The sequence below is a fragment of the Sinocyclocheilus grahami genome, unplaced genomic scaffold (assembly GCF_001515645.1).
Source record: "Sinocyclocheilus grahami isolate Dianchi unplaced genomic scaffold, SAMN03320097.WGS_v1.1 scaffold21.1, whole genome shotgun sequence".
NCBI classification, from domain to species: domain Eukaryota; kingdom Metazoa; phylum Chordata; class Actinopteri; order Cypriniformes; family Cyprinidae; genus Sinocyclocheilus; species Sinocyclocheilus grahami.
This window is the reverse complement of record NW_015505200.1, coordinates 1608027-1626925: the sequence shown is the minus strand read 5'-3', so window position 1 is coordinate 1626925 and position 18899 is coordinate 1608027. Positions and strand designations below refer to the sequence as shown.

At 34.3% G+C, this 18899-nt stretch overlaps 3 protein-coding genes across 4 annotated transcripts in view; 1 reads left to right on the top strand and 2 right to left on the bottom strand.

The window, feature by feature from the left end:
• LOC107556772 (uncharacterized) overlaps positions 1-2246 on the top strand; it is a 30257-nt gene extending 28011 nt beyond the window's left edge. Inside the window, exon 6 of the mRNA XM_016239980.1 lies at positions 1962-2246. Coding sequence (XP_016095466.1) covers positions 1962-2104 — 143 coding nt within the window. The 3' untranslated portion in view covers positions 2105-2246. The remainder of the gene's footprint in view (positions 1-1961) is intronic.
• A 4252-nt stretch (positions 2247-6498) lies between these two features.
• On the bottom strand, positions 6499-16192 carry stard3nl (STARD3 N-terminal like). Of its 2 annotated transcripts, none has more exons than XM_016242687.1 (9): positions 15983-16192; positions 12564-12818; positions 12322-12399; positions 10270-10347; positions 9988-10041; positions 9800-9917; positions 9530-9628; positions 7493-7548; positions 6499-7384 (listed from the first exon to the last, which is right to left on the bottom strand). In XM_016242687.1, the coding sequence occupies exons 2-8, from the start codon at positions 12735-12737 to the stop codon at positions 7496-7498; spliced, it is 654 nt and encodes a 217-aa protein (XP_016098173.1). In that variant the 5' UTR covers positions 12738-12818; positions 15983-16192; the 3' UTR covers positions 6499-7384; positions 7493-7495. The 2 variants fall into 2 exon arrangements, with proteins under 2 accessions (XP_016098173.1, XP_016098182.1); XM_016242696.1 differs by lacking the exon at positions 15983-16192 and adding an exon at positions 15194-15256.
• A 550-nt stretch (positions 16193-16742) lies between these two features.
• Positions 16743-18679, bottom strand: epdr1 (ependymin related 1). Its single transcript, XM_016242679.1, has 3 exons — positions 18287-18679; positions 17427-17635; positions 16743-17334 (listed from the first exon to the last, which is right to left on the bottom strand). The coding sequence occupies exons 1-3, from the start codon at positions 18526-18528 to the stop codon at positions 17144-17146; spliced, it is 642 nt and encodes a 213-aa protein (XP_016098165.1). The 5' UTR covers positions 18529-18679; the 3' UTR covers positions 16743-17143.
• Between the last annotated feature and the right edge of the window lie 220 nt (positions 18680-18899).

Sequence of the window (18899 nt, the reverse complement as noted above, 5' to 3'; positions counted from 1 at the left end):
GCTGCAACAGAAAATCTCACTGACCAAAGCAGAGGAAAAGTTAGCCATTATAGACTGTCACTTCTCTTCAGACTGCAGATTTTACATCCACTGGTATCAACAAAAGGATCGAGAAACACTCAAGAGAATTCTGTATGCTGACATTGATGATGGGTCCACAAAAGTGAATGATGCTGGTGATGAGTCCATCAAATCAGAAAAGAAAGAATTAAATCATTTTGTTTTGAAAATCACCAAGCTGAAAAAAGAGCATTCAGCGATGTATTACTGTGCTTGTTGGGTCTGGAGCTCAGTCAGCACAGTAAATATAAAGACTGAAGCTTTGCACAAAAACTGCAGGGTTCCTGTCTTTATCAGAAACCACAAACTTGTCTCTAAACTTTATATAAATATACTACTGTAGCTCAAACAGTAGAGCATGGTGCTAATAACACCAATGAGTTTGAATCAGGGAATACATGAAATGATCAAATGTATGAATGCAATGTAAGCTGTGACTGCCAAATGCATAAATGTAAATGTTTACATTACATGGGAATTTCACTTTTATTTTTTCCAGAAATAAACAATGTAACCAGATTCAGCTTACTGTTCGTGAAAAACGGCTCTGAGCCTGAGCTGCCATCCTTCATGAACCTCAATACAAACTCAGATTAGCATAAGGATGGGAAACACCCTCCCATTTGTTACCCATATGCAGTTGATGTCAAAATATATTATGACAATTTTAAAGTGCTATTAGATGTCAAACTTTATAATTTGCAAGTGCAAAAGGTAATAGACAAAAATCAACTGATACTGAATATGAAAACCTGAAAAGAGAAATTGGGTTCTGATGTCGTTCTGTTCAGAAATAGGGTTCACTGTCCCCATGCCATCTAAGCTGCTCAAAGCTCATTTTCTTTTTTTTTCAGAGAAAGTGCCACATTGTGTACAAGGAAGTCAGATCTATTACCAATCGTTTTGTTTGTAAGTAGCATATTAGGTTTTTGGACAAGACTTTATGTACACTGACATAAATCTAAATTTTTTTATGTTTTTGAAAGAAGTCTCTTATGCTCTCCAAGGCTGCATTTATTTGATCAAAAATAAAGTAAATACAGTATTTCTGTGAAGAAAAATGGTACAAAAGCTGTCAATGGAGTGGTACTTTTTCAAAAGTTACACCTTTGTACCTAAAGGGTCCATATTGGTACACCTGATTAGTCCCTAAAAGGTACTTAGTACCTTTTGAAAGGGTGCTAACACTCCAGTGACAACTTTTGTACCTCTATTTTTGAGAGTGCGATTTAAAATAACTCTTTTCTATATTAATCTGTTTCAAAATGTAATTTATTCCTGTTTTGTCAAAGCTGAATTTTCAGCAGTCATTACTGAAGTCTTCGGTGTCACATGATCCTTCAGAAATCATTCTAATATACCAATTTGCTGCACAATAAACATTTCTTATTATTTTCAGTGAAATGTCCATTAGAAACATTTCTGAAGTATCATGTGACACTGTTAAAAATTATGTAGGAAAAGTAATAGATTAATTTTTGACAAGAGTGCATCTCAAAAATCTGCAACATAACAGGAGTTCTGACCCTTGTCAAAAAAAGTCTTCTTTGTTCACACTTTAGAAATTATCAAAAATTATATATCAACTGAAAACTTTACATCTCAAAATTCATCCTTTGAAACCCATTTTAAAATCAAACATTGCATTACCATGAAAATGGTACATCAATATCATGTTACAAAATGTTTTCGTTCATGAATTATAAAAATGTAAGTTTGGTTCGTGCACTTTCAGGTCTATGTTCAAAAATGTGAGTGACAGTTAAGGGGTTAATTCACATGATCGAAAACATAATTTATGCAGATATGTTATGCGTGGTACCTATATATAGTATGAATACAATTATTAACATATAAATGTTTTTCATAAATGCATTTAACCTTTTTTTTTTTTTTTACAGGAGATTCAGAGCAAATACCCAGTATGTTCCTGTTCATCTACGCATATGGTGTCATGCTCATGAAGAACGGAATATATTTTTGTGCTGTGTCTATCTTTCTATTAAAGAGAAAAGCTGGAAGAAAGAAAGACGAAAGCTCTTAGAGAATTAATGCTAAGATAAGATAAATATCAAGCAAGCAAAGGTTTATTATATAAAGCACATTTCGCTGACTAAAGCATAGATGCATATCTATATATTATCTCTGCTTAACCGTATTGCTTTTAAATTCGTTGTAGATCTGCTTTGCACAATTTATATTTGCATCGCTGCAACAGAAAATCTCACTGACCAAAGCAGAGGAAAAGTTAGCCATTATAGACTGTCACTTCTCTTCAGACTGCAGATTTTACATCCACTGGTATCAACAAAAGGATCGAGAAACACTCAAGAGAATTCTGTATGCTGACATTGATGATGGGTCCACAAAAGTGAATGATGCTGGTGATGAGTCCATCAAATCAGAAAAGAAAGAATTAAATCATTTTGTTTTGAAAATCACCAAGCTGAAAAAAGAGCATTCAGCGATGTATTACTGTGCTTGTTGGGTCTGGAGCTCAGTCAGCACAGTAAATATAAAGACTGAAGCTTTGCACAAAAACTGCAGGGTTCCTGTCTTTATCAGAAACCACAAACTTGTCTCTAAACTTTATATAAATATACTACTGTAGCTCAAACAGTAGAGCATGGTGCTAATAACACCAATGAGTTTGAATCAGGGAATACATGAAATGATCAAATGTATGAATGCAATGTAAGCTGTGACTGCCAAATGCATAAATGTAAATGTTTACATTACATGGGAATTTCACTTTTATTTTTTCCAGAAATAAACAATGTAACCAGATTCAGCTTACTGTTCGTGAAAAACGGCTCTGAGCCTGAGCTGCCATCCTTCATGAACCTCAATACAAACTCAGATTAGCATAAGGATGGGAAACACCCTCCCATTTGTTACCCATATGCAGTTGATGTCAAAATATATTATGACAATTTTAAAGTGCTATTAGATGTCAAACTTTATAATTTGCAAGTGCAAAAGGTAATAGACAAAAATCAACTGATACTGAATATGAAAACCTGAAAAGAGAAATTGGGTTCTGATGTCGTTCTGTTCAGAAATAGGGTTCACTGTCCCCATGCCATCTAAGCTGCTCAAAGCTCATTTTCTTTTTTTTTCAGAGAAAGTGCCACATTGTGTACAAGGAAGTCAGATCTATTACCAATCGTTTTGTTTGTAAGTAGCATATTAGGTTTTTGGACAAGACTTTATGTACACTGACATAAATCTAAATTTTTTTATGTTTTTGAAAGAAGTCTCTTATGCTCTCCAAGGCTGCATTTATTTGATCAAAAATAAAGTAAATACAGTATTTCTGTGAAGAAAAATGGTACAAAAGCTGTCAATGGAGTGGTACTTTTTCAAAAGTTACACCTTTGTACCTAAAGGGTCCATATTGGTACACCTGATTAGTCCCTAAAAGGTACTTAGTACCTTTTGAAAGGGTGCTAACACTCCAGTGACAACTTTTGTACCTCTATTTTTGAGAGTGCGATTTAAAATAACTCTTTTCTATATTAATCTGTTTCAAAATGTAATTTATTCCTGTTTTGTCAAAGCTGAATTTTCAGCAGTCATTACTGAAGTCTTCGGTGTCACATGATCCTTCAGAAATCATTCTAATATACCAATTTGCTGCACAATAAACATTTCTTATTATTTTCAGTGAAATGTCCATTAGAAACATTTCTGAAGTATCATGTGACACTGCGGTAATGGCTGCTGAAAATTAAGCTTTGCCATCACAGGAAAAAAATTAGTTTAAAATAGAAAACAGTTATTTTAAGTTGTTAAAACATTTCAAAATGTTACTAATTTTAATGTATTTTTGATCAGTCAAGTCTTGGTGAGCATAAGAGACTACTTTCAAAAACATTAAAACCACCTATGCTCATTTTATATTTGTGTAATACTAAAGCACAGACTAAAGGGGTTAATTCACATGATCGAAAACATAATTTATGCAGATATGTTATGCGTGGTACCTATATATAGTATGAATATAATTATTAACATATAAATGTTTTTCATAAATGCATTTAACCTTTTTTTTTTTTTTTACAGGAGATTCAGAGCAAATACCCAGTATGTTCCTGTTCATCTACGCATATGGTGTCATGCTCATGAAGAACGGAATATATTTTTGTGCTGTGTCTATCTTTCTATTAAAGAGAAAAGCTGGAAGAAAGAAAGACGAAAGCTCTTAGAGAATTAATGCTAAGATAAGATAAATATCAAGCAAGCAAAGGTTTATTATATAAAGCACATTTCGCTGACTAAAGCATAGATGCATATCTATATATTATCTCTGCTTAACCGTATTGCTTTTAAATTCGTTGTAGATCTGCTTTGCACAATTTATATTTGCATCTTTGAAATGCAATATTTAGATTTTTTAAAATGTGTAATGTACCCAAATTTAAAATGTGTTTTGTTTTTCCATTGTATTCTGTTTTTTGTTTTTTTTGCATTCTCAGAATAAAATCTGCTCATAAAATAAATGAAATTTTATTTTTAGATGTGTAATAAAAGGAATTCTCTATAAATGCACTTTTTCAATTCTGAATAATGAAACTCTTTTAATAAATCATGCTTGTATGAGGTTATCTTAAAAATACAAATGAAATGATCATATAAAAAGATGATTGCCTTTATGCATTTTATCCTAGACGTTATCAATAAATCAAAATACCAATAAAATACGGTATGTATCAGATAAGAATTTAATTAGGTGCCAATAATTCATATCAACATCATAAAAATACTATAATAATAATAATAATACTAAACTTGACTATTAATGTCTGCTAAATTACTGCCTAAAATTTAAAATTTTCCAGTAACGCTTTACAATGTTTCATTAGTTAACAGTAGGTGTGTAATACTAAAGCACAGACTAGATGCTGTAGAATCTGTCACATTTGAATCATGAACCACAAAACAAACTCAGATTAGCATGAAGGCCGGAAACTTAATATCATAAACCTCCCATATGACCTCCCCTCATCCCAGAATGAAGACAGAAGCTCTCCAGACACGCTCTGCCATCATGAGTCTTCAAATGCAGTTATATTTTTTGTTTCTCATTTACCTTTTATGTAAAGGTGAGTCTTCTCATTTTGAAGTTTTCAATATACCATTATTTTCTCTGTTATAATTTTCAAGTTATACACATTAACATGATATTTATATCAGCTATTATATCTTACCTAGGGCAACATACTGTTTTTAAGTCAAGTCTGATTGTTATTTTTTTATTTTTTGCAGTGGATGGAAATGTGAAAATGCAACAGAAAATCTCATTGACCAAATCTGTGGACAAGACAGTTGTTATAGACTGTAATTTTCCATCAGACTGCAGTGGCTACATTCACTGGTATCAACTAAAAGAGGGACAAACCTTAAGAAGAATATTATATTCATCAATTTCAGGTGGAGCCACAAACAATGATGCTGGTTTTGAATCATTTAAAATAGATAGGAAACCGTCAAATTTGGCTCTGAAAATACCTCAACTGAAAAATGAGCATTCAGCGGTGTATTACTGTGCCTGCTGGGTCTCAGGCAGCACAGTAGTAATAAATATTAACACACTGTACAAAAACTCAGCAGGCTGCTTTAATCTGAAACCACAAGCCACAAGTTTTTATGATATAAAAGCCATCTGCTAAACACTGAATCAATGAATTTCATGCACTATAGTGTTTGCTGATCCTGTTAACTGTATTAGTTAACATGAACTAAGCATGAACAATACTTCTACAGCATTTATTTGATCTTAGTTCATGTTAATTTTAACATTTACTAATACATTATTAAAATCAAAAGTTTTATTTGTTAACATTAGTTAATGCACTGTGAACTAGCAATGAATAAATGTATTTTCATTAACTAACATGAACAAAGATTAATAAATACTGTAACAAATGTATTGTTCATTGTTAGTTCATTTTAGTTAATATATTAAACTAATGGAACCTTATTGTAAAGTGTTACCAATTTTTCTATTTAAAATGTACTAAAACTGAATAACACTTTACGTCTCTATATGGTTTACTAAGATTAAAAAGAGCATTTCTTGTATCTGTTCAAAGCATTAATTTACGTTTAAAGATCCAAACCCTTGACATGAATGTGAAAACATCACGATGGTGACTGAAACTGCTGCGGTAGGAAAATGTGGTTGGGTATGTACACACCACAGGCGGAGGCGCTTACTGGAAAGAAAACATGCAGCCGTTTAACCTCAGTATGATTGGCTGATAATTTATTAGCGGCTGCAGGGTGTTTGTCTTGTTAATCTAAGCTGTTATTTGTGGGCGAGGAGGTTGCACTATCCGTGAGAGCACAAACTGACTCTCAGCAGGGGTTTCCGCTCCCCTTGCTTTCAGGCTGTAGAAACGCATGCATAAAGACTCACATTTAATAAAAGCAGTAATTGTTTTAATGCATAACGAAAGAAGAATACAATCTGCCATCATCTGGCATACTTGAGGCTTTGTGATATGTACATACTGTATGGAGATTCTCAAATTAATTTAAGAAAAGCGGAGGTCCCAGACCTGCACCAGGCACATAAGCCCTTATTAAGTAAGCATGGCACAAGTAAACTCAACAGGAAGTAGATTTCACTTACTTAAATAATATGATTTATGAATGCTTCCTGAAGTGGAGCCAAAAAAACATAACAAATCCATGCATCATTACAAGTCATATATTTCTTCATTTAAGTGCATTTCATGCAAAACTAGGCAAGTCCTTTATTTTACAAGTAAATCAAGCCTCTATCATCTCTCTGTTCATTCCAAAAACTCACAGACTGGCAGAAAACGCATTAAAAAAATAAAACCGATGGGAAAAACATGAAATCTTCACACACTGATGAGTAGCAGTGCAGACCTGAGACTATACTGCTATTCACATTTAGGTCCTCTCCAGTGATGTATGCGAGATCAGAGTTAATACACATATGGAGCTTCTAGCATAAACGTGAGACGGCAGTCGTTTTGTTACACAGAAGCAGCTGAAGAGTGTCATGTGAAAACAAGCTAAATGTCGTGTTCAACAGTGATATCATTTGATGGTTAAGTTCAAAATACACATTAAAATCCTTCATTTTTTTCAATCCATACTGCATAAACCATAGGTAACCACAGATCGAGACAGATAAACACACTGCTGATCACGGTGATAGTAGATCTAAGGCAGAGTGACTGTCTAGTTCTGGTCACCCATGTACAAAAACCCATATTAAGACACACGGTGCGAGGTCGAGCAGCGCTGGAAGAGTTGTACTCTGAAAGTCAGTGTTTAATCTGAGCTCCTAATAAAAAAGCAAAATAACAACCTATTATTTACATTATTTAGATTATATGAACGGAGGAACATTTTATAAAATAACTATTCATATTAATATTATTAATATTAATACCTGCTAGACGATGGGTTTCTCAAGATCATGTTTATCATCAAGGTCTTCATCAGAGTCTACAGAAGCAAAAGATCATATTAGTGTGATTAACATCAATGTTCGCAAACAGAACATGGCTGTTGTTTGCACACGACAAACAAGCCGAAATGTATGCAATATTCATAAAAATATTCAAGCTTTCAATTTTTTCCTATTAATAAAGTACACATAAATCTGTTGTTTATGATGCTTTTCTAAGCAACAACTGAAAAACTGAAATATTGAAAAATGAAAAAATAAATATATATATAAACGTTAAGAGTAAGTATTCATTCTATTTAAAAGCGCTGTTTACTAAGATGAACATCTTTCTAAAAAAAAAATCAGCACAGTAAAGTGATCTTTTTTTAGTTTGCGAATCTAAAGCATACAAAGGCATAGATATAGACATGTGCGATCATTTAAAATGAATGCATAAAATACAAAAGGGACACATAGTGTAGCAATGTCAAAAAGAGTTTGGTTGCTCACAACGGACTGGACACCGCTGATTCAATTATCAAGAAGTGCAAAGAATGAATAGAGAAGCACAAACAAAACTAAACTAAAAAGCTGTCAAACTAGAAATACTGTAAATGAGCAAATCTAGAGATCTACTGAAGATTTTTTCAGGATTCTTTAATGATTTTGTTTGGAAGATTATAAATGTTTTACTGTCACTTTTGATCAGTTTAATGCATCCTTGCTAAAAGTATTTTTTTTTTTTTTTTTTTAATCTTACCCCAAACTGTTACTTACTGAACTCAAACTGTGAACATTAGTGTATAAGCTATATATATATATATATATATATATATATGTGTGTGTGTGTAAAAGATAACAGTTGTATATGAATGCTTTTCTCCTCAGCTCTTGGCTGTGTTTTGCAGCCTTGATTCCGGCCTTTGCAGTTTGAAAAAGAAAAAAAAAATACTGACTCCAAACTTTTGAACAGTGTGTGTCTCTCTTTGTGTATATATATGGGGTAGATTTTGGAACAGATTTTGAGTGAAAATATATCAGAAAAGTGGTTTAAGTGGTCATAAAAAACATCTTACAACTGTATAAGGAGGCAAGGTGGGCTTTTCACCACAGGTGGTAAAAAGGATCCCCAGCATGGGGCAAAAGGCTCAAAGTATTTATACAAATACTTTAACTAAAGTAATATGTTTAGAATAGTTTTGAATAGTATCCAAGGTAATAGTTGTTCAAAACAATCATTTTAGCAAAGTTTGTGCTGTTTTCTGTTTATTTTGATAAATAAAATAATTTATTTTTGTTTAATAAATACACTGTCATTAAAATATTCATAGTCCAGAATAATAAAAAAAACAATAATAATAATAAAGATTCCCGGAAGCACTGAAGGAGAACCCATAATAATTGAATGTAATCTTACAGTAGTAACAATAAATACAATATTGTATTATATGATATGATTAATATCATATTTTTAAATATGATGGTGTTATTATAAATATGGTGATTATCTCTGAGGTGGACACCCAACTTAATATATGATATTTGCCATACAATTAATCAACTTTAGTGTGTATTACATGTTACATGTAAAATTATAATGGCGCAAAATCTACAATTTATTAATAGGAAACGGTATATTTTCGCAAAGCTCTTTAATACAGCTGCAACACCTCTAAATAAATTTTTCCTTGAATATCTCAAACCGCTCACCGCAGTGCACCTGAGCTCTAACAGTGGCATTTCCTGGAAAATATGTGTCCGTTAATGTTGTATAAACGTGGTGAGAGCATTATATCCCTCGTTTGTAACCATGACCGGTTTAAATAAACAATGACTACAAAAAAATGTAACAAACAAAAAAAATAAACAATACATAATCATCCACAAAATGTTGCAAAGTCACTAATCGTTTAATCAATGAACCAGACAGAACAAGTTATTACAACTTATAAAAGACATGACTGTAGGTTTCCATGTGGCTCTGAGAACCATTTCCATGCTTGTTCTGCTAGTATTGAACAGTTAGTCATTTATTACCTGCCATGGATTCAGGAGGAGAGTAGAACTGGCCTTCTGAAACAGGTCCTGGGTATAAAAGAGGTTCTCGATCTAGTGCATTTTGCACTGAAAGATGCCCTATCACACAGGACACACGTGTTAGCTAAACACCACGATACTGACATACTGTACGAGCAAATGAATCCCAATCAGCATAAGTTATAATGTCATCTATGTCCATTAGCCTTTAGTGATCATTGTTATGACTACTGTTTCTCGTCTCACTGTAATTAGATAATAGATTCTCACTGATTTCATCACCAGCCTCCTGGGGCAGGACTTTGAAGTCCAGCAGCCACGTCTCTATCCATGCCAGAATGAAGGAGACAATGGGCAACAAATACCCAAACGCTCCCTGTGACAGAAGCTGGACAACAGAACAACATTTTGGGTCCATGCAAAAAAATTATAAATCTCTAATAAAAAACATCTCATACCTTTGATACAACTACTTTCACTATTAAAAAACCAGTTGTAATTGCTGTAGTTATCTGTAATGAAGAAATGTAGAGATATGATGATCATTACATTAATATACACAACTTTTAAAACCATAGAGTTATACGTTTAAGTGAAGCTTAGTCGAATTATTTTAATCGAGCAACTCATGATAAGAACTGGACTAAGAAAAATCCCGCAAATTATTAAAAATAATTTATAGTAAAGCAACAATGCCCTCTAGTGGAGGATGGAGAAATATAAAGTATTTAGCCACTTACCGCAATGGCCCACCAATGGCGCAGCTTACACACTGCATAGGCCAGAATCAAGGCTGCAAAGCGGAACACAGCCAAGAGCTGAGGAGACAAACATTCATACACTAGCATTATCCTTTGCTTCCATATATACAACATTGATAATAAGAAATATCTTTCTTTCTGGTTTCTGGTTTCTTGACCACTGAAGGGAGGATCTTGTGACACTTAAGGCTGCTGAAAATTCAGCTTTGCCATCACCGGAACAAATAAAATTTTAAAAATATACAAAAACAGAAAACATTTTAAATGTGACCATGGACCACAAAACCAGTCATAAGGGTCAAGTTTTTGAAATTGAGATTTATACATCATCTGAAAGCTGGATAAATAAGCTTTCCATTGATGTATGGTTTGTTAGGATAGGACAATATTTGGCCGAAATACAACTATTTGAAAATCTGGAATCTGAGGGTGCAAAAAAAATCTAAATATTGAGAAAAATCGCAATAGCAATGCATATTACTAATCAAAAATTAAGTTTTGATATATTTACGGTAGGAAATTTACAAAATATCTGCATGGAACATCATCTTTACTTAATATCCTAATGATTTTTGGCATAAAAGAAAAATCGATCATTTTGACCCATATAATGTATTTTTGGCTATTGCTAAAAATATACCCAAGCGACTTGAGACTGGTTTTGTGGTCCAGGGTCACAAATTGTAATAATATTTTACAATGTTACTGTATTTTTGCAGCCTTGGTGACCATTAAAGTCTGAAAACTTTCGTATGGTAGTGTATGTAATCAATCTTTCAGGACTGGTTTATCAACATTTCATAAACGATTTGTTACATTAAAACTTTAGTTTAAAGAATGCGGTGAGGTAGCATTTTTAAAAAAATTGCATTACTGTGTATTAGTATAAATCTAGACCACACAACAGCTTACAGGGCAAAGTCTACACGGGCTAATTTCCCCAATACAGACTGGTCTTAAAAAAATAGTAACAAGAACATGCTTTTTTTTTTTTTTTTTTTCAACCCAGCATCACACTCAGGAACAGCAACTCTCACATTTAAACATTTAAAAACAACATTTTTTAAACTCTCATTTCAGTGCACCAAAGAACAACTAGATGTGTATATCAATGAAACAAACCACTTTATAAGCATGTGACCCCGCGATAGAAGGGTTTAATAGTTCAATTCTATCATCATGTCCTCACCCGCATGTTGTTCCAAACCTGTAAGGCTTTCCTTCTTTGATAAAGAAGATACTTTGAAAAATGTCATACAGTGAAAGTCAGTAAGGTTCTTTGTTATTTTGTACGCCACTGACTTACAGTATATGCACAAAACATTCTTCAGAATATATTCCTCTCTGTTCCACAGGAGAAAAGAAGTCATACACATTTGGAACGACATCGAGTAAATGATTATAACATTTTAATTTTTGGGTGAACTATCCCTTTTAGATCATTAATGCCCGGATTCACAAACAAGGCTTAGCCCTAGTCCTAGACTAAAATGCATGATTGCGCTGTCTTGACTGAAAGCAACTTGCACTGACATGCCTTAAAATATGTGCCAGTGATTTGTATCAAGATGCACACCAGTAATGTTTTTTCTAAAGTACATTTTTAAAAAACCACTTAAATGTCCCAGTTTAACTAAGGCCTAATCCTGGCTTAATCTAAGCCCTGTCTGTGAAACCAGGCCTAAGTTTTCCTGGGCAGAAACTGTGGTTGAAAGAGCGTAAGTGAGGTCATATGTTAAGTGAGAAGAGTCATCCTTGAAAAGGGAACTGTGGGATGGACTGGCCCTAATATTTTACCACCACCAGTTTCATCATTATTCACACCTTTAAATGCTGGTGATTTCCCTGCTAAAGTATCAAAATGTAATATATCTTAAAAAGCAGGTCCTATTTTCTTGTGCAATAGGTTAGGAATTCCCAAACTTTTTTCTCAGCCAAACTCATCTGACCTAAAATATTTACTTGAAATTCTTTCTCAAATTTTAAGGTCATATTTCTGAAATAGAGGGTATTGTATAAGCCAGTACTTACAAATATGTCAAAAAAAGAATCGTGGTAATCATAATCCAACACCTCTTTTCTCAGCTGCTCTTGTATTCCTCCATTGACCTGGATAAAGATAAACAAAAAATTAAAAAACGTATATATGCATTCAAACAAAATGCAGTGCAACTAAATCAGTATTACACTGGTGTTTTTCACATATATTTAAAAGATGTTAAGAACTTCACATTATTAATAATATCTTGTGGAAATGTATTACTACAACATACGTTGAGCTCAATGATCCACAGCAAGGTGACAAACAAAAGGTCAAAGGTCACAAACAAGCAAAATGTTCTTCGGACATCAGAGATGCACTTCTTCTCTCCTTCATAGGACTCGATACGGGCAGAAATGGGTGTTGAGTTAATGTTGCCCACACTGCTGCTGCATTGGCTGTCCATGACTCGTCAGTACCGTCCACTCGTGTCACTCCATTCACACTCACTCTTTTGGAGAGTCAGACTCTGTAGTCATGCCTAGTTCTGAAATACATGCAAAGTGGAGGCATTTTACACAGCGATCAAAGGTTTATAGTTATTACTGTCCTTTGATCAGGACTTTGTGATGTCTAAAAATCAACAAAACCACCAAACATTCTGTACGGTCACTGAGTGGATATACCCAACACACACACACACACACACACAGGGCTGGGTATCGTTCAAAAATTTTCGATATCAATACCTTGACTTCGATACCGGTTCCTGAACAATACTTTTTTCGATACCAATTTTATGAAATCAATTTCAACAAAATTACATTATCTAAAAAAAAATAAAAAAAAACTTTGGTTTTATTGTTCAGCTTGTTGATGTTTATACAATCTCAAAGACTCATCTCCTGAACCATTGCTCAAATAGTTTTAATAAAGCTCAAGTAGTCTTCAGTTTACACATCTGTTAGGCTACATTTAAACAAGTGCGTGTTCGTTTTAAAACGCATAGCTCAGACAGAATCATGATTTCTATTTATTTTCCACTGATTTACTGATGAGCATTAGCAGCTTCCAGCGCTGTCTGCTTGTGTTCTCTCTTCCATGATCGCTGCTCTGACTCAGAGGTAATAACATATTTAATTTCAGCAACATTACATGGCCAAAACACACATTAGAGGGCAATCGGAAGTTATTACAAACACTCGATGGTGGTTTAAAGTGAGTTTTGAGTAGAAGCGGAATATAAATCTTATTTATTGTCTTATGTAGCATGATGCTACAGTTTGCATGAATGGTCACATAACACGTGCTTTCGGTCGTGTAACGTTAGTATGAACGGACATCTGCATATGATCGGAACTCCACGCAGCTCCCGCGCTACTCTCCATTGGAAATGAATGACTAAATGACCGGTCTGTCGCTTGTCGGAGATAGTGGAAAGCCGGCTTGAAAAGCAGTGGAAACGCCAATATGACGAGGATCATTTTCATTTTAAAACAAACGCACCAGTGTAAATGTAGATTACATCTAAGGGGGCTGGGACGCACTACAGCCTCACGTGTGCTCCACATCTCTGAGTGTAACTGGTGTAAACTAGTAGGTGTGTTTGACTTGACGCGGACCGACTGTGCAGACCGATCGGTGTATTACAGTACCACGAGAGCTAAAGAGAGCAGACTGCTCCGTGCGCTTTCGAATCGCTCTTGCGGATGTCAAACACTGATCGATCTGCGCTGCACCTCTTCTAGTCGAACAAACCGGCTAGTGCTGCAGGCTTTTGGCTCACTGACGCTGATGAGATTAAACCCTTAGGTATTGAAATTTGGTACCGAACGACGAGATGTTTTTCGATACTCAATGGTAACGAGGCAATTCAGTCGGTGCCTAAAAAGTATCGAACTCGATACCCAGCCCTGCACACACACACACACACACACACACACAAAGAAAGAAGTGATGAAACAGAGTGCAGAAACTGGGTTACAGAAACAAAAATCACATTCATTTTATTCATAGGGGAATTGATTTTTAACAATAATTTTTGTAACTTTAAAAGGCAGACCTACTGTGAGTTACAATATTGTTGAATGTAGGATACATGCTTTTGTTGAAGCTACCAGTCTGCATTATATCAACTTATTTTTAAATAAGCATGTTAACAGCAGAATTCTAGGTGAAAAACGACATTACCCATGATTTTGCAAGAAATCTCCACCAATCAGAGAATCGAAACACCAAATTACACCAAAAGAACACTTTATTTTGAAATAATTGTTAAATGTTTTTTTCTATATACACAATTGACATCTTTAAATCAATATTTTTATATTCATCTGTTGTTTTAATTAAAATCATTAAGCAGACAGTCTTGTCTTTTTGTCCAATTTTCAAATATTTTGGCATCAAATCAAAGTTTGTAAAGTTGCATTTCTCCTCGCAGCTGGTTGGCTTATAATGCTTTAACAGAGAACTATGGGGAAATATGAATCGGAAAAATACTTCAGAACCTAGGCTGCTGAAAAAGTAGGTGGGAACTGTTGCCCTCCATTACACGCCTCTTTGGAATACTTGATTCTGATCAAACAAAGCATTCAGCAGTAAAATATGTGGAATAATAACCCGCTGCCCATGACAACAATGTATAACCAACCGCTTGTTCAGGAAACCCTGATAAGTAACTTTGAATAATAATTTCAACTTAAATTCATATTTTGGGTCCATAGATTATTTACTCATGAAGTTGTTGTGTAATAAACAGGATAATGTAAAATCATGATGAAAAGATAATGTTCTAACTTGTTTTACATCATGTCACTTGAGAATTACAAAGCTAAGTGGATTAATCCTGCTAAAATCAACAAAGCTTGCTATAATTCAATTTTGATCACAGTTGCGAGGACTGTTGTGGTAAGTGAACAGTACCTAGGCTTAATTATAGTAATACAGCATGAAAATGTAGTCCAGCCAGTCTTATCAGGAAGCACTGCAAAAACATTTTAAAGACAGGCAAGAGTTTAAGAGAACAGTAACTGTCTGTTTGGTTATTGGGACAAGTTCCTCTTACTGATGTCATTTACCGAAAAACAACCAGCACAGGAATTCTCATGCCTTATGGACTGCATAGTTTGCATATCACTCTATAAGGCAGACTTAATTACACTAGGCAGGATATTTGCTTACCCTAAAAAGACATACAGCAAAAAGTCAGTTCACTTCGTGTAATTCATTTTATTCTGGACTATCCTTACTGATAATAATAACTTGTATGGGACATTTGACTTCATTGCTGCCATGACTCTAGCTGATATGCTGATACAAAATGGACCTAGTTCCTTTTATAATATGGAAGATTGAAGTATACAACGTAATTATCTCAAACTCATTTTTGTTTATGCTGTAAAGTGGTTATTTCAGAGCTCTGCCAAACCAATTTTTTGGGGCTAGCATGATGATAATACAGCGGTATAGCAGGAAAAGCAGCGCGATTTTCACAAAATTTTAAACACAGTGTAATTCATAATTACACACCACAAATGTCTATCATGCTAACTAAAATGGTAACAAACGAAATGAACAATCCTACACTCACAATCTCTTATGAAAACCTATCTGATTACATCGTGTCAATTTACAGAACATCACTGGTTCATTTCTTGTCATATTAGCATTGGTTTATCCAAATAAATGTGCGCTATCGATCATGTCGCTTACCGTGCTGTGCAATCCTATAAAAGTACGCCTTGTATTACAGTCAACCAATAAATCGGTGAGGATCTACCGGTGTCGTTAAAAATTCCGCACCATAAAATGACTTTAGTTTCAGTCATACAGGAAATAGGTTGATGTTGTTTTGGAAAGGGAATTCTGGGATATGTAGTACAATCCGGAACTGCGTCAGGCCTATTCACTGTTCGACTGTAATTCATTCAAAATATACAGTTATACACCATCCAGTAAATAGCCCTAAAAGTCTAAATATTTTTAATTTCGTCGAATTAGAAAGAAATTAAAACTAAGTGGAATCTACAAACAAATGATGCTAGAGCTTCTCTCAGAACAAACTAAGTTTTCAGAGTCATTTTTGACATTTAAACAACCAGAGTGAAGGTCATTTTAGTTGATGTGTGAAGTCAGTTTAGTTTTTGAGTCACTGTATTCTTGTATCAAACATTACGTTAACTCGTGTCTTTTTATAATGTCAAAACACACCTTCAAGCTGGATAAAACAAAAACTGTGTCCATCTTCATTTCAGGCTGCAAAGCAACGAAAAGTGATTATTTAAAAGGTGGATGATTCTTTTCTATACCCACTATATATAGCCAGGTCTTTATTTTAAATAAAATTTTAATTAAAAGATGTACTCAACTACAGCTATTTTGCTGAAATCTTTCTCTATGCAAAACATCCTTGATTTATTGTCTTAAAAATGTATATATTGTTACATTAATTTGCTCAACAGCGGAGGTCGTGAGGTAAACAATTTTATTGAAATCAAATTAAAATTCTAGAAGTTTCTTTAACACTTGAAATTAACTGTAAGCATCCACACTGTAAATCATCTTAAAGGCTCAATAAAATAATAAGATAAACAGCACATTAACCATCAAACAAAAAATTAAGTGTTACATTATTCCACCCTGGATCAGCACAACTTGTAATTTGCCCAAAATGTGGCATATTAAAAATGATGCTTCAATACTATGTGAGGCACATTTCCCACTGTAAATCAACAAGAACTATTATATTTAACAGTACCTGCACTCATTTCATGTGCTCTTTCTCAGTGTAATATCATTTATTTAGAAGCTGTTTATTTAAGCCTACTGTATTATGGTTAATGTATATTGTGCATGTAATGCAGAGAAACGTATTCAGCAGTCAGACGTCATCTTCGCAGTCAGAGCTGATTGGCAGGTACTGGGTGGGTCGAACACCCCAGGGTCACTAATGCCCAGCTGAAGGTCAAAGAAGCGAGTGGACGTGGTCACGCTACTGTTTTTGGTGTATGTCTCCTGCACGGGATAGCAGTCCTTCAAAGTGTACACACCAACCCAAGCTTCATCTGTGAAAGACAGAAAAAATGTGCAAAGTTCTGTCCATGCAAATCAGGACCACATTACAGGTCCTGTATAAACATACTTATAATAAGCATACTTTTGCGAGCTGGTTTCCGATCAGACCATTCTTGGACCTCGATCATGTCTCCAGGTCCTCCAATGAAATACTGGTCCTCATAAGTGGAGTTCAGGGGAATATCATAAGGGTCCCAGGCCTCCGTCAGAGCGATCTTTGCACACTGCTTAGTAATTTCTTCAATTTGGAAAAGCACTCCACTCTTGAACAAGTAGATGTACTCAAAGAACCTCAAAGACAATTGCACAATGCAAATACTTTTAATTCAAGCAATTTTTGCATGCTTTTTTAATACAATTCAGTCAGTTATAGTGATTCAGTTGTGTGTGGCCATTCTAATTTTGACAATAATAAATCATTTGCATCTACACAATGGTGAACAATGGCTCAAGATGTCAAGCAGATTTGGCCTATAAACATAAAATAAAATTTACTTACACTACTACTTCTACTACTACTGATAATAATAATACTAATTTCCTACTCGGTCTATCTAGTTTTCCTATACAAATATCTAAACATGAAATCAGGATACATTTACCTGAGAAGTAAAATGACTTGTTTTCAGAATCAAAACGGAAAGACTTTAAGCTTAAAAACAAGACAAAATATCTGTGGAGTAAGAAAAAAAACGTTTTCTCTTTGAATTAAGTTTATTTTTTAAATATAGTTGGTGTAATAATGATTATGATGATAATAGTTTATTTTGATATATATTTTAGGAAACAAAGACTTTATAAATTCTATTAGTTTTGATTCTCAACTAAATTTAAATAATTTTTTTTTTTAGATATTTAGAAAACAACATAAAAATAGCACACGGAGTTTACTTTTTTTTTTTTTTATTCAAATCTATTTCATAACATTTGATGGATTCTTACTTTTTGCATGGTGTGTGTCCAGTCTTCTGCTCCAGGACCCTAATTCGCTGATTCTGTGCATCATAGGAGACCGCCGCCCGTGTGTTTCGTCCCGTCCCGTGATCATATTCAACGGTCCGACCCTCCCACTGTAACGGCGCGACACAGGGCTGCGGCGCTGCCGCTCCGGACGGAGGAAAGCCCAGACAAGGCCCCGTCGCGGACAACGAGAATGCTAGAGCAAAAACGACAAAGCCTGACATGCCTGTTGGTGCAAAGCTATAATCACATGAGATTTAATTGTTTACACAGCTATTCAAAGGCCTGTGAGTGGAGTAGAGGATTTAGCAGAAAGCGTCTGCGCTGGTGCCTAAAATCCAAATGCCAAAATGCACCAGCAGCATCCATGTCACAAACACGTCAGAAACACCGATTGGTCAGATATATCCAACCCTATGTCAAACACATATAAATATTTTCCATTATCTGAAAAAATATTAAGATCACGTTTTAATACTAAAATGTATTCCTAATAACATTTATATAATTGTTTAATAATTATAATATTTAAAAACGTATCATTTGCATTACATTTCTTTCTGTTGTAACGAACCATAAGCTTTCACCGTAATAA

Coding starts and splice junctions, on each gene's coding strand:
- stard3nl (XM_016242687.1), bottom strand. CDS start 12,737: ATGGACAGCCAATGCAGCAGCAGTGTGGGCAACATTAACTCAACACCC. Junction 10,042..10,269: donor GCCATTGGTGGGCCATTGCG/GTAAGTGGCTAA, acceptor TCTTCATTACAG/ATAACTACAGCAATTACAAC. Junction 9,629..9,799: donor GGAGGCTGGTGATGAAATCA/GTGAGAATCTAT, acceptor CCTGTGTGATAG/GGCATCTTTCAGTGCAAAAT.
- epdr1 (XM_016242679.1), bottom strand. CDS start 18,528: ATGTCAGGCTTTGTCGTTTTTGCTCTAGCATTCTCGTTGTCCGCGACG. Junction 17,636..18,286: donor GGACACACACCATGCAAAAA/GTAAGAATCCAT, acceptor ATTGTCTTTGAG/GTTCTTTGAGTACATCTACT. Junction 17,335..17,426: donor TCGGAAACCAGCTCGCAAAA/GTATGCTTATTA, acceptor TGTCTTTCACAG/ATGAAGCTTGGGTTGGTGTG.